The sequence below is a fragment of the Crassostrea angulata genome, chromosome 1 (assembly GCF_025612915.1).
Source record: "Crassostrea angulata isolate pt1a10 chromosome 1, ASM2561291v2, whole genome shotgun sequence".
NCBI lineage: Eukaryota > Metazoa > Mollusca > Bivalvia > Ostreida > Ostreidae > Magallana > Magallana angulata.
Genome location: NC_069111.1, coordinates 52,019,229 through 52,034,302, shown reverse-complemented (window position 1 = coordinate 52,034,302; position 15,074 = coordinate 52,019,229). Strand labels below are relative to the sequence as shown.

The 15,074-nt window shown below is 34.3% G+C and overlaps 1 protein-coding gene across 3 annotated transcripts in view; it reads left to right on the top strand.

Moving 5' to 3' along the window:
- Positions 1 to 15,074, top strand: part of LOC128185789 (MAM and LDL-receptor class A domain-containing protein 1-like) — a 59,939-nt gene that overhangs the window by 43,004 nt on the left and 1,861 nt on the right. For 2 of the 3 annotated variants that reach the window (XM_052855463.1, XM_052855456.1), the window contains exons 34-40: positions 196 to 293; positions 3,441 to 3,570; positions 4,574 to 4,743; positions 7,705 to 7,786; positions 11,840 to 11,940; positions 12,545 to 12,674; positions 13,671 to 13,831. In XM_052855463.1, the coding sequence (XP_052711423.1) occupies positions 196 to 293; positions 3,441 to 3,570; positions 4,574 to 4,743; positions 7,705 to 7,786; positions 11,840 to 11,940; positions 12,545 to 12,674; positions 13,671 to 13,831 (872 nt within the window). The remainder of the gene's footprint in view (positions 1 to 195; positions 294 to 3,440; positions 3,571 to 4,573; positions 4,744 to 7,704; positions 7,787 to 11,839; positions 11,941 to 12,544; positions 12,675 to 13,670; positions 13,832 to 15,074) is intronic. The other variant, XM_052855470.1, reaches the window with a different exon arrangement.

The window sequence follows — 15,074 nt, the reverse complement described above, 5'->3', positions numbered from 1 at the left end:
GATCATAACACTAATCTCATTTAATGGAAATCTAAAAACATTATGCTCAAATGATTTTTTATGTTACACGATTTTCTTCATAATGATCATTTTTCAGTATCTTTTAAACATTGAACTACTAGTATGATACATGGTTAAGACTAATATTTTTATCGTCATAACTTTAAAACTTTCAAACCTTTGTTATTTTCTTAGAAGTTTCCCTCCCAGCGAGCTGCACATTTGAAGCTAAAACAGATTGTTTCCTGAAGAACGATAAGACGTTCGACGACTTTGATTGGAATGTTAGGGATGTAAGACCAACGAAGTACTTTAATTTGCTTCAAGTTTCTGCCTCTATTTATATGTGTATATATTAGGTAAATCTTCTTAAAAACTAATCAGCAATGAAAGATGGAACTTGTGTGGAAGCATCCTCAGGAAGTGTAGATTCAAAGTTGTGAAATGCATGACCCCGGGGAATAGTCGGGGCCAAAATAGGGGTTGAATTTTACATAGGAATATATTAATTAAAATCTTTTAGAATCTTTTTCTCAGAACCTTATTGGTCAGCAAAGCTGAATCTTGTGTGGAAGCATCTTAAGGTATGGTAGTTAGGGGAGGTGGGGGGGGGGGGCAAAAATATAGAGATAAACCTTTAAAAATCTTCCTTTAAAAACCATTTGCCTAGGAAATCTGTAAATTTAGTGAAAGCAACCTCAGATAATGTAGATTCAAATTTGTTTTAATCCAGATCTTTAGGATGTGGCTACATTGATGATCCAGTTTTACAAAGGAAAACATTTTATTATTCACTAAGAATGAAATATTATGATAAATGGTTTTACTTATATGCAAGCCTTTTGACATATTGCTAATTCTTTTAAGCTGTTTAGACTTTGACCCTTGGATGATTCTTGGGGTTAAGATTTTCATCTAGGATTATATCCCATATGCATTTACATATGTATAAATAATCGTGTAAGATCTTTTTGAGAACTGCAATGCTCAACATGTGATATGACTTTGAAATTATCCTGTTGCAAAAGGTTTTTCAACATAAGAATATCCAGGTGGGGGGGGGGGGGGAATCGATTTTATCTGTACAGGATCTACATGTATAATACTACATTGTCGAGACAACTTGTGTTATAACTCCATTAGGCTGATTTTATCATGCCTAATGTCCTCAGGTGAGCAATGTGGCCCATGGGCCTCTCGTTCGGTTTCAAGATATTTTAGATAAATTTGTTATATTTTTTTAGGTCACCTGAGTCACTCAGGTGACCTATTGCAATTGGTCTTCGTCCGTCGTCGTGCGTTGTGCGTCGTGCGTCGTGCGTTAACAATTTTACAATTTTTAACTTCTTCTTGAACACTACCAGGCCAATCGTTACCATTTTTGGTGTGAAGCATCTCTATGGTAAGAAGAATCTAAATTGTGAAATTTATGGCTCTTCCACCCCTGGGGTGCCACGGGCGGGGCCAAATATGCAAAAAAAGCCAAATTTTCAAAAATCTTTTTCTTTACTTCCACACATGTGAGGAAAAAACTGAATGCATGGTTATGATGTCCATGAGGCCCTCTACCAAAATTGTGAAATTTATGGCCCCTGGGTCAGGGGTTCTGGCTCTAGGGTGGGGCCAATATAGCCATATAGTAAAAATGTATTAAATCTTAGAAAATCTCCTTCTCTACTACCATATATATTTGTTAAAAACTAAATGCATGATTATGATGTCCATGAAGCCCTCTTACTAAATTGTGAAATTCATGACCCCTGGGTCAGGGGTTCAGGCTCTAGGGTGGGGTCAATATGGCCAAATAGTAAAAATGTATTAAATCTTAGAAAATCTTCTTCTCTACTATCATATATATTTGTTAAAAACTAAATGCATGATAATGATGTCCATGAAGCCCTCTTCCTAAATTGTGAAATTCATGACCCCTGGGTCAGGGGTTCAGGCTCTAGGGTGGGGCCAATATGGCCATATAGTAAAAATGTATTAAATCTTAGAAAATCTTCTTCTCTACTATCATATATATTTGTTAAATACTAAATGCATGATTATGATGTCCATGAAGCCCTCTACCTAAATTGTGAAATTCATGACCCCTGGGTCAGGGGTTCAGGCTCTAGGGTGGGACCGATATGGCCAAAAAGTAAAAATGTTTCAAATCTTAGAAAATCTTCTCTACTCCCATATTTATTTGTTAAAAACTAAATGCATGGTTATGATGTCCATGAAGCCCTCTACCTTAATTGTGAAATTCATGACCCCTCGGTCAGGGGTTCAGGCTCTAGGGTGAGGCCGATATGGCCAAATAGTAAAAATGTATTAAATCTTAGAAAATCTTCTTCTCTACTCCCATATATATTTGTTAAAACCTAAATGCATGATTATGATGTCCATGAAGCTCTCTACTAAAATTGTGAAATTCATGACCCTTTTGTTAGGTGTTCATGCTCTAGGGTGGGGCCAATATGGCCATATAGTAAAAATGATTTAAATCTTAAAAAATCTTCTTCTCTACTCCCACACATGTGGGCAAAAAACTGAATACATGGTTATGATATCCACAATCTCCTTTACCTAAATTGTGAAATTCATGGCCCCAGGATAAGGGGTTAAGGACATGAGGGGGCAATATGGCAATAAAGTGTTAATGCATATAATGTTTAAAAATCTTCTTCTCTATTCTCACACATCTGTATAAAAAAAACCCGACTAATAATTATGTTTACCAGGAAGTCCTCTACTGAAATTTTAATTTTCATGTCCCCTGGGGTATGGGTTTTGACTCTAGGGCAGGGCCAAAATGGATGTATAGATGTTAATGCATATAACGTTAAAAAATTATCTTCTTTACTCCCACACACCTGAAAGGAAAACTGAATTCATTATTTTGTAGACCAGATCTTTTAGTTTTTCACCAACATTATAGGTTTCACAGTTCTTTTTGAATTAAATGTGGTTGTCATTACAAATTTATAATTTTTCTACTCCAGTATGAAACCTAATTAATTGGATGCATATATGAGACTCCATGACAAGTTTGTGTATTGGATATATGCTACTCAGGTGACCGTTAAGGCCAATTGGCCTCTTGTTTGTTAATTTGTTAGTACTTTGAAGTATCAATGAATGAATGAGGAACATGTTTGCATACAAGTTGTCCTAATTATATCATCATGTGATAGCTGCCATTATTTTAGTTCGATTATCTAAAGGAACAATATGGTTTAGCACATCAGTTATATATTTTGTCAGAAGGGTCTTATGCGTGACTGACTGTGTGTCTCTGGTGGTGGATCATATGGGTTACATTTAGGATAATTAAAGGCCAACATATTTAATATTTATTTCATGTTTACTTCAATTGTTATTAGCATTAAAAGTAACGTTTGTAATTCTTTGAATACTACTTTGTATTGAGAATGACGTTCTCTATCTTATAGCACCCAACATCTTCAGATGGTACAGGTCCCTCAAGGGCAGCTGAAGGAAACTTTTATGCTTTCATTGAAACTACCGGAAGAAGGAAAGGTGACATAGCTACACTTGAAAGATTGCTTCCAGTTCCGGCAGGTAAATTACGCGTGTTTCATCAGCCGCTCCGAAGCCAAATATTGCACTGTCAATGGCCAATTGTCATCAAAATATTTCTTACCTACGTCCAACGTATAAAATTGAAATACTTCATACAGTATGAATATATGATAGTACTTGATACAATAGATCTTTAAATAAAGCAGATTCATGGTAAAATTGTAGGAAACTGTATACTTTGTCATTTTCGCCCGTGTTTTCGCACCCATCTTCACCTGCAAAAAGTTTCACCTCGTCCTGAATTTGCCCAGTCACAGTTTTGTTTAAAAAGAATTATCTGAGGTACTGGAATTCGCCGTGTCTTAAATTCGCCCGCTGACAGCAAGTGCAAAATGAAAGAAAAAGAAAAAAGTGCGAAGATTTCTCAGTATACAATAGTAATTTTATTTCATTATATTATTAATAATACAGTTTGAATGTATAAGCATAATGAATCACCAATTTGTTGTATTAAATAACTAAGATTACTGTTTTGAAATGCCCCCTTTTTATCACCAAATTGTAAAAAAAAGATTAGATATGGCAAAGACGTTTTGCACATACACGTTTTCGAAGATGTTTTAAATAAATCACATGGCAGATTTTCCAATTTCTCGGTAAAAATATGGACATACCTATGAAAAAAAATCGAACCTCTTCCCTTGTGTATGGATTTCAATTGTTTTTCAGAGAAGTTTATAAGAGAGAAAAAAAAAAAACATTGACAAAGCATATTACTGATTAAATTCGTCTTCTATTTGTGCCAAAGCAAACATGACAGCATTAAAAGTCATAATTAGTCTTTGCCCTACCTGTAAAAAAAAATGATATACAATATCTTATTAAAATAAATATTTACTTTTTGTCGGAATGTTTTAATGCTACATGTATTTCAAAGTGATTTCTGCCAATCTTTGAAATTGTATCAAATTGAGAAACGTGTGGTTTTAATGTCAAAAGAATGTTTTAAAGAGAGTGAACAGGGATTCCATATGCTTTTTAGATGGGAAAATGTGCCTGACGTTTGAATACCATATGTTTGGAAAACGCATGGGTTCGCTGGAAGTGCTTTTCCGAAACACGACTGTTTTTTACGAGTTTGGTCAAAAAGGAGACAAGTGGAACAAAGTTGACTTGAACTTGAATGGCCTGAGCGGTACAGCTGTTCCAATGGTAAGTATGAATGTGACAATGTTTAAACAATATTTCGGCAGTACAGATGTTTTAATGGTTAAGTCAGAATGTAACAATGTGTTTTATTATACTTTCATGTTAAATACTGAAATCTGATTGGTTTAGACGCAGTTGATAATCCGTTCTATTACCTTCAGCGTCAGCAACACACTTAGCAACGGGTACCACTATATAAATAGTGCCTGTTTGGGAGGGTAACAGTTGAAATTGACACCCCGAGGAAACCATTGTCAACCGACGAGAAGTAAACAGGCACTATTTATATTATTATACTGAATGTCTTAATTTTAGAAAAATTTTTACTGCTTTTATAAGTTGTGTTACCCGTTGCTAAGTGTGTTGCTAATGCTGAGGGTAATAGAACGGATTATCAACTGCGTCTAAACCAATCAGATTTCAGTATTTAACATGAAAGTATAATAAAACGAACTGTTACCCTCCCAAACAGGCACTATTTCTATAATACAATGCCGGGGCAGTACAGCTGTTCCAATGGTAAATGAGAATGTAATAATATTTTAAACAATACCTTAGGGCAAATTTACAAATTGTCCCTATGTCAGGGGCTCAGGCTCTTGGGTAGGGTTAATATGGCCAAAAAATGAAAATGTAATTATATTTTCTTTTCTTTTCTTTTACAGCAGGGAAAGATAAACTAAATGCATTGTTATTTTGTAACTGATGTTTTCTTCATATCTGAATCAGTAAATCAGTGTCCATGTACATTTTTGAAGAGGGGATTGACTTGTTACTTGGTCGCATTGAATTAAATATGTGTTAGATGATAGGAAATCTACTTAATTCCCGGTGAATTATATATTTGTAGCGATAAACTTTTTAGCTCACCTGAGCTGAAAGCTCAAGTGAGCTATTCTGATCACATTTTGTCTGTCGTCCGTCCGTCCGTCTGTCTGTCCGTGCGTCTGTCCGTCCGTCTGTCCGTAAACTTTTCACATTTTCAACATCTTCTCTACTGGGCCAATTTCAACCAAACTTGGCACAAATCATCCTTAGGCAAAGGGAATTCAAAGTTGTGAAAATTAAGGGTAACACCCGTTTTCAAGGGGAGATAATTAGAAATTAATTAAAAATTTCGAGAAATTTTCAAAAATCTTCTTCTCAAGAACCATAAAGCCAGGAAAGCTGAAACTTGTGTGGAAGCATCCTCAGGTAGTGTAGATTCAAAGTTGTGAAATTCATGACCCCCGGGAGTAGGGTGGGGCCACAATGGGGGGTCGAAGTTTTACATAGGAATATATAGAGTAAATCTTTAAAAATCTTCTTCTCAGAAACTCATCAGCCAGGAAAGCTGAAACTTGTGTGAAAGCATCCTCAGGTAGTGTACATTCAAAATTGTGAAATTCATGACCCCCAGGGGTAGGGTGGGGCCACAATGGGGGCTCGAAGTTTTACAAAGGAATATATAGAGTAAATCTTTAAAAATCTTCTTCTCAGAAACTAATCAGCCAGGAAAGCTGACACTTGTATGGAAGCATCATCAGGTAGTGTAGATTCAAAGTTGTGAAATTCATGACCACCAGGGGTAGGGTGGGGCCACAATGGGGGCTCGAAGTTTAACATAGGAATATATTGAGTAAATCTTTAAAAATCTTCCTCTCAGAAACTAATCAGCCAGAAAAGCTGAAACTTGTGTGGAAGCATCCTCAGGTAATGAAGATTCAAAGTTGTGAAAATCATGATCCCTGGGGTTAGTGTGGGGCCACATTGGGGGGTGGGTGTTAGTTTAACATAGGAATATATTGAGTAAATCTTCAAAAATCTTCTCAGAAACTAAAAAGCCAGATGATTCTTTATAATTGTTAAGACTTTGTCTCCAGGACAATTCTTCAGCCTCAAAAGAAGGTTCAGAGTTTGATGTAGCTTTATATCCCATATGTAAACAATTGTTAGGGATCTTTTGGAGAACTGCAATACTCAACATGTGATATGACTATAAAATCATCCTTTAAGAAAAGGGACTAATGATTATAAACATAAGAATATCCAGGGGGGAAATGGATTTTATTTATACAGGATCTACATGTATTATTGTACATTGTCCAGATTGTTTGTATTATGACTCCATTAAGCTGATTTTATCATACCTATTGTTCCTCAGGTGAGCGATGTGGCCCATGGGCCTCTTGTTTCAAATTGTGTGCATTATGAATAAACCAGCTGTGAATAAGTTTAAATAAAAGATTATTAAAGGTCTGCAGGTTTCTTTTAATTAAAAAGGTTATAACTTTTGGCTTCTGGAGCTAGGTTATAAATAATCCTAGATTTCTCCTACTTTCGGCCTTCCTGTCCCTTCTTTATCCCCCTTTAATGAATTACACCGCAAATAAAAGCTAAAAATACAAATATGACTCCCTGGGAAGTTTTTTTCTAGGGGTTATGGTACTCAGATGAACGCCAAAACCCGTGAGCCTCTTGTCTTAATTTATGTTGTTAAATAGACTTTACAAAAGTTATATCCCTTGACCGCCATCTTTAGACAAACCACATTGATTCATCCAAATAGCTTTTGTGAATTAAATATTTCTAAATTGTCATTTGACATCACAAAATCGGTTTCGGGACAACCTACACATCGAGGAAATAAGCTAAATTCAAAGAGATTTCAAGAAATGACGCCAAAAGTTTTTGTTGCATAAAGGAGGGGAAAGTTGGGGTGTTCCCTTTTAACCTTTGGGTTGACACCGCAAAGTGAAACAACCTTTGTAAGTGTTAATTGGACTATTTTCAAGTTTCATGATATGATTAAAAGCCATTATATAATCTTTTCTAATGCACATTTTCAATGTTGGCAAAGGTACAAGTGCTTGTTATATTTTTGATTATCCCTCTAGAAGCAGGCCCTGCATATACGTTCCAAAGTGTTATTCCGGTGCATTGATTAAACATTCATTTTCAAATAAAAGTTATTTGAATTTGTAGTTGCAGTTTACAGCCACCCGAGGATGTGGTTTCCAGAGTGAGGTAGCTATTGATAACATACAACTTTATGAGGGTGAATGTGGTAAGTTTGAGTTTAAAACACCAAACACCTACAGGTATGTGTAGTTTTGTAATCTTTATCTTATTTTATGCATACTTCATGATGTTAAACATTTAAACAGCTTGAGCTTTTTTAGGTCACATAAGTAAACACAGGTGACCTATTGCTATACGTTTTCGTCCGTCGTCGTGCGTCGTCCGTCGTGCGTTAACAATTTTACATTTTTAACTTCTTCTTAAAAACTACAAGGCTGATTACCGTTTTTAGTGTGAGGCATCTCTATGGTAAGAGGAATCTAAATTGTGAAATCCATGGCTCTACCACCCCCAGGGCGCCACATGTGGGGTCAAATATGCAAAAAAAAAGACAATTCGTGAAAAATCTTCTTCTCTACTCCCAGACATGAGGAAATAACTGGTTGCATAGTTATGATGTCCATGAGGCCCTCTACCAAATTTGTGAAATTTATGGCCCCTGGGTCAGGGGCTCTGGGTCTAGGGTGGGGCCAAAAAGGTCATATAGTAAAAATGTATTTAATCTTAGGAAATCTTCTTCTTTTTTACTATATATATTTGTTAAAGTCTAAATGCATGATTATGATGTCCATGAATCCCTCTACCTAAATTGTGAAATTCATGACCCCTGTGCCAGGGTTCAGGTTCTAGGGTGGGCCAATATGGCCATATAGTTAAAATGTTTTAAATCTTAAAAATCTTTTTCTATACTCCCATAAATATTTGTTAAAAACTAATTGCATGATTATGATGTCCATGAAGCCCTCTACCTTAAATTGTGAAATTCATGACCCCTGTGTCAGGGGTTCAGGCTTTAGGGTGGGGCCCATATGGCCATCTTAAAAAATCTTCTTCTCTACTCCCACACATGTGGGCAAAAAACTGAATACATGGTTATGATGTCCACTAACTCCTCTACCTAAATTGCGAAATTCATGGCCTCTGGGCCAGGGGTTCAGGACATGAGGGGGCTGCAGTATGGCAATATAGTGTTAATGCATATAATGTTTAAAATTTTTCTTCTCTATTCTCACACATCTGTATAAAAAACTGACTTACAATTATGATTACCAGGAAGTCCTCTACTGAAATTTTATTTTTCATGTCCCCTGGAGTGTGGGTTTTGACTCTAGGGCGGGGCCAAAATGGATGTATAGGTGTTAATTCATGCATGTATAGTGTTAAAAAATTATCTTCTTTACTCCCACACACTGTAAGGAAAACTGAATTCATGATTTTGCAGAACAAATCTATAATTTTTTCGCCAAAATTATTGGTTTCACAGTTCTTCTTGAAAGATTTCATGCAGGGAGGTGGTCGTCATTACAAATTTATATAATTTTTCTACTGCAGAATGAAACCTAATTAATTAAATGCATATATGAGACTCCTCGAGAAAAGTTTGTGTATGGATCATATGCTACTCATGTGACCGTTATGGCCAATTGGCCTCTTGAATACTCGTATTATAAAAAAGTAAAAAAAAAATGAAGGAATAATTTTTGATAATTTGATTTGTCGATGCAAAAAACTGGTAAATTTCGTATTTTTTCTTGCATTCTTTGTTTCTTTAAAATTTGTGTTAAAATTATAAAGATGTGCCTTATAACAAAGCAATTGTCTGGATGGCATTTTTGCACGCGCTTAAGATGTTGTTTCGTAAAAATCCATTTTTGAAAATCTGAAGTTGGTTTTATACACATGTGGGATCTGTATTAAAATGACATCAGATGTTTAGTTCAAAAACAGATATAACTTTAAAAGTTTGTTGAATATCTTGGTTTAACAAAAGGATTACAAAACTATGTGAAACTATCAAATAAACCGTTAACTAAGAGTTATTGTTTTGGTCACCCAAATACAGAGGAAATATTATGTAGATGTTAGAGGTGTTTTAGAAACATGTACAACCTCCTTATCATGAAAAAAAAAAACTTATCATAAATCTGAAACAAAATGGATTTCAAAAATTGAATTAACTCAAAATCAATGGAGGAAATTTACAGTCTGTCCTTTAAGTGCACACAAAGTATCGAAATTTCTTGAATACCAGCTATTGCAGAGGATCTTAACAACCAATCATTATCTACATAGAGTAGAGATAGTAAATTCTTCATTGTGTTACTTCTGTCAACAGACCCAGGAGACAATAGAACATTTTTTTTTACTGTTATTTAGTGAAAGAAATATGGATTGATTGAGAGAAATTGATGGTAGATATCTTTGGTTTACAAATGAATTTTAATAAATATTCTCTCCTTTTCAGAAAGTTTGATAAAAGGGTTATGCATATTCTCTTGACAAAGCAATATATTCTGCAAAGTAAAATAAAATATCAAGGGTAAATGTTGATATCATTATGAAATCCATAATCTCCCAAAAACTGTTGTTTTGCCTCGGACTCGAATGTCGCGACGTCATTGGACGAAACGCGTCACGTGGCTGCCTTACAAATTTCTTAAAAAGGCAAGCGTCAAAATTTATAGCGCAACATGGCGGACGTAACGTTATTTGAACTGATTTTCTACACAAACGTTTGTTTACATATCAAACTTTAGGTCCTCGACAAAACAAAACACTTATTAGGTTTGTTACTGACTGTTTAAAGAAATTTGTGGGGTCGGTAAAGTCCATAGAAGGCTCGGATCCGCCTCGCCTTCTATGGAATTTACCGACCCCACAAATTTCTTTAAACAGTCAGTAACAAACCTAATAAGTAATAGTGTTAGTTATCATCTGTTTGAAACTGAATAGAACGTTATATTTCAACGTTTGTAACGTCCATATATCTCACTTTTGTTTTGTATCTTTAAAATTTCTTTCTATTTTAAAAAAAAATTACACATATTTTATATACCACCACTATTTTAATTACATTGTAACTTTTCTAGGGTGTAATATGCATACGTACATGTACATTAGTGTATTAAATAAAAATTTACAGGTTTATTTATACAATGTAACTATATACTTATGTTCATGTCAGAATTAATTTTAAAGGTAAATCTCACATGACAGGTGAGACACATAAATAACAAATGTGGTTTTAAACTCTTTAAGCAATGGTCTATCATATGAATTTTTCGAATCATGCAGCTTAGACAGGAGAAAAAAATGCCACCTTGGCACTATCATAATTATCCATCGCAGGATTTTATATTCAATTTGCATGTTGTTATATCTCTATATAGAGAAAATTAAGTATGATCGATTATGTGATACGAAGGTAAGGGCCACTATGAATTCACTAATTAAATGATTCATCAAATTAAAATTGAAATTTGAGAAATTTGATGATTTGTCATTTTTATTCATTCCCCTTTTTTAAAACTTCAACTTGCCCGCTATAAAAAGTACATGTTTATCTCAAATTGGCGGTGTAACTAAGAATACCTGACAGTGTGTTATTTAATTGATAGATGTCATTTTTCATATATTTTTACGCTATCGAATTTCCTAACTTCAATTATTTAAATCTTTTATTCATACATAAATTACCAATCTGATTGCTTACTGATGACATGGTTTTCAAGGTTAACGTAGAGCAAAACCAATACCAGATAATTAAAACGTTATGTAAAAGTCAAACCAATATTGTAAAATTCGTATTGTGTAGCGCAATAGTCGGGCTATATTTAATATCCTAGGTGCGGAGACTTTTGTACGCTCTTCTCTCTTTAATATGTTTAATCTTTTTTTAGCGGTTATAAAGATTTAAAAATTGTTTATCAATATTTTGACATTAACTTTATATTTACAATAGTGTTTACTTTTAAAGACCTTATTGTAAAAAAATATGAATGCTATTAGATTATTTGGCTCGTGATTTTTCGAAGAGTAAATCATGACATTAACCATAACATCTATTTCTTTAAATGCATATCTAAAACAACATTATGCTCATATGATATTTTCTATGTTACACGTTTTTCTTCATACTGATTATTTTTTCAGTAGCATTTTTACATTGGTCATGAACTACTAGTATGATGCATGTTTAAGACTAATATTTGATCGTCTGGTCTTTTAAACTTTCAAACCTTTGTTATTTTCTTTGAAGTTTCCCTCCCAGTGAGCTGCACATTTGAAACTCTAAACATTCAGGATTGTTTCCTGAAGAACGATAAGAAATTCGACGACTTTGATTGGAAAGTTAATGATGTAAGACCAATGAAATACTTTAATTTGCCCCTAAATTCTGCCTCCAGCACTTTTTGCTTAGATTTCGTTTATCTAAACCATTATGCCGAGCTATATTAATTCCCAAGATTAAAAAAGTCTACTATTTTTTTTTCGTTGGAACGCCATTTAATCGCTTCAGCTTCCATAAAACAACTTTAGATTAAACATTCTACAGGGATTTTGCATTGCAAAGGATATGAAAAGTACCTGGATGATAATGTTGAAAAAAAAATGTGCGATGAGTTGCGTAAAGTTTCGAATGGATATATATTGTCAGATTTCCCCATAAATAAAAATAGGCTTGAGAAAGAAGAAATCTTACAATTAATGCAGTATATCGATTTTAAAATTTTTGCGCTGAAAGGTATTCATATTAAGGAAATCAGCTAAAAGTGATGGAGATTGTATCATGAGACACACAAAATAAGTCAAATTGAAATTGTCCTTGTTAAAATAAATGAAACTTACAGCAGTTTTAGATAATTTTTGATTAGCAATTATACTAAATATGTTACAAAAGCTTGATATTAATTCAAAATAAATGAGAAGCTTTAAAATTTCCTGCAAAATTTCTATCCAATAGCGCCCAACATCTTCAGGTGGTACAGGTCCCTCAAGGGCAGCTGAAGGAAACGTTTATGCTTTCGTTGAAACTATCGGAAGAAGGAAAGGTGACATAGCAACATTAGAAAGATTTGTTCCAGTTCCGGCAGGTAAATAACGCATGTTTCAGCCGCTCTGAAGCCAGATATTGTACTCTCAATTGCCAAGAACCATAAATTTTCTTCTCAGCTAGGTCCAACGTATAAAATTGAAATACTTCATACAGTAGATATTTGAATATATGAAAGTACCTGATACAATAGACATTTGAATAAAGCAGATTCATGGTAAAATTGTAGGAAACTGTATACATTGTCATTTTCGCCCCGTGTTTTTATCGCACATTTTCGCTTGCAAACAGTTTCACCACGTCTTAAATTCGCCCAGACATAGTTGTGTTTCAAAAGAAATAATCTGAGGACTGGAATTCGCATGTATAAAATTCGCCCGCTGACAACAAGGAAAAAGGAACGAAATAAAAGGGCGAATATTTCTCAGTATCCAGTAGTAGTTTTATTTCAATATTCTATTTATAATACAATTTGAATGTATAGGCATATTGAATGACAAATTTGTTTTATTAAATAGCTAAGATTACTGTTTTAAATCGCTCCCTTTTTAGCACCAAATTGCAGAACATGATTAAAAATGGCAAGGACGTTTTGCACAAACATGAATCACATGACCGATTTTTCCAATTTCTTGGTTAAAAAGAAGACATAACAATGAAAAAAAAAACCATCGGACTTCTTCACTTATTTATGAATTTCTGTAGTTTTTCAGAGGAGTTTATGAGTGGAAAATAAAAAAGCACAATGACAAAGCATATAACTGATAAATATTGTCTTCCATTTATGCCAAAGCATATATGATTTTGCCACCTCTCTGGATTAAAAGTCAATATTCTATGCCCAACCTGTAAAAATAAACACTGTATTTATCTTACTTAAATATATCTTTACTTTCGTGTTCGTATGTTTATTCCTACATGTGTTTCAAAGTGATTTCTTCAATCTTTGAAATTGTACCAAATTGAGAAACTAGTGGTCACGTAATTAAAAAAAATATTTTAAAGAGAGTAAATAGGGATTTCATATGCCTTTTAGATGGGAAAATGTGCCTGACGTTTGAATACCATATGTTTGGAAGACACATGGGTTCGCTGGAAGTGCTTCTCCAAAATACGACTGTTTTTTACGAGTTTGGTGACAAAGGAAATAAGTGGAACAAAGCTGAATTGAATTTGAATAGTTCGGCTGTTCAAATGGTAAGTGATAATGTAACAATATGATAAACAATGTCAGGGCAGTACAGTTGTTTCAATGGTATGTAAGAGTGTAATAGTGTGTTAAGCAATGCCTGGCCAGTACAGTTGTTGAAATGGTAAGTGAGAATGTAACATGAAAAATTACAATAACAAACTGAACCATCTGAAAAAATCGACAAAACGAAATACAAATCCAAAGCAGAAGAACAAGGACCTCTAAAAAGGTAGGACCAGGTGCCTAAGAGGAGTGAGCTTCCTCTGCTGACCAGTCACACCCGCCGTGTGCTCGTTGTCGTTATCGGGAAAAAACGGAAAATTCCTTATCAATTAGGTGATTATTTATGGTCTAATATACAGTATGATAAACGTCAGTCAGCGTGCGACCCAGTGGAAGATTGTATTTGCTGACAAGGTTGTTGTATTGACCATAGAACTTACGAAAAGATTACTTCAAACGAGACTGTTGATAGTCCTGTTTTATCCACTTGTTTGTGAGTAGCTTCCCTTGTCTTAGAATATGTTCATACGAAGAGCATGCCCTTGTGTATTGAATTAACTGAGGGACAAAATACCATATGCAGGTGATGAAGGCATGTTGCTACATAGGTAAGGAAAGTTGACAATAGAAACATTGAAGTCATCGCGTTTATCATAAAAATTTGTTGTTAGGTTACCATCAATGTCCGTTTCCAGTATAATATCCAAATATGAAACAGATGACGCAGACTCTGTGGTATCTTTTATTTCAAGTTCACTGGGATATATAGTGAGTCGACGTAAGTATGAAAATGACAATTGATAATACGTCGTCGATATACCTGAATGTTGAGAAGAAGGCCACAGCGAGTTATTTATTTTATTCACGGTTAAGTTTTTGCATAAATTCTGCTTCATAAGAACACAAAAATAGGTCTGCTAACAATGCGGCACAATTGGTACCCATGGGAATTCTAACCGACTGTTGGAACTTAGTGTTCCAACAGTTTCCAAAAACTACATAGATGTTGTCTATCAGAAACTCAAACATCTTTTTAAGTCAACTTTGGAGTACTTGTGTGTGCAATCAGAATGGATTTTAACAAAATAATTTTGAAGATTTCCAATGACAAAGTACGCATTTTTACGATTTCCATTTTTATTGAAGAAACAACTGTCGATGATATCAAAAAGCCTAGATTTTAATTTGACATGAGGAATGGTTCTATAAAGCGTTGAAAAAACGTACGTTTTGATATTATTGGAT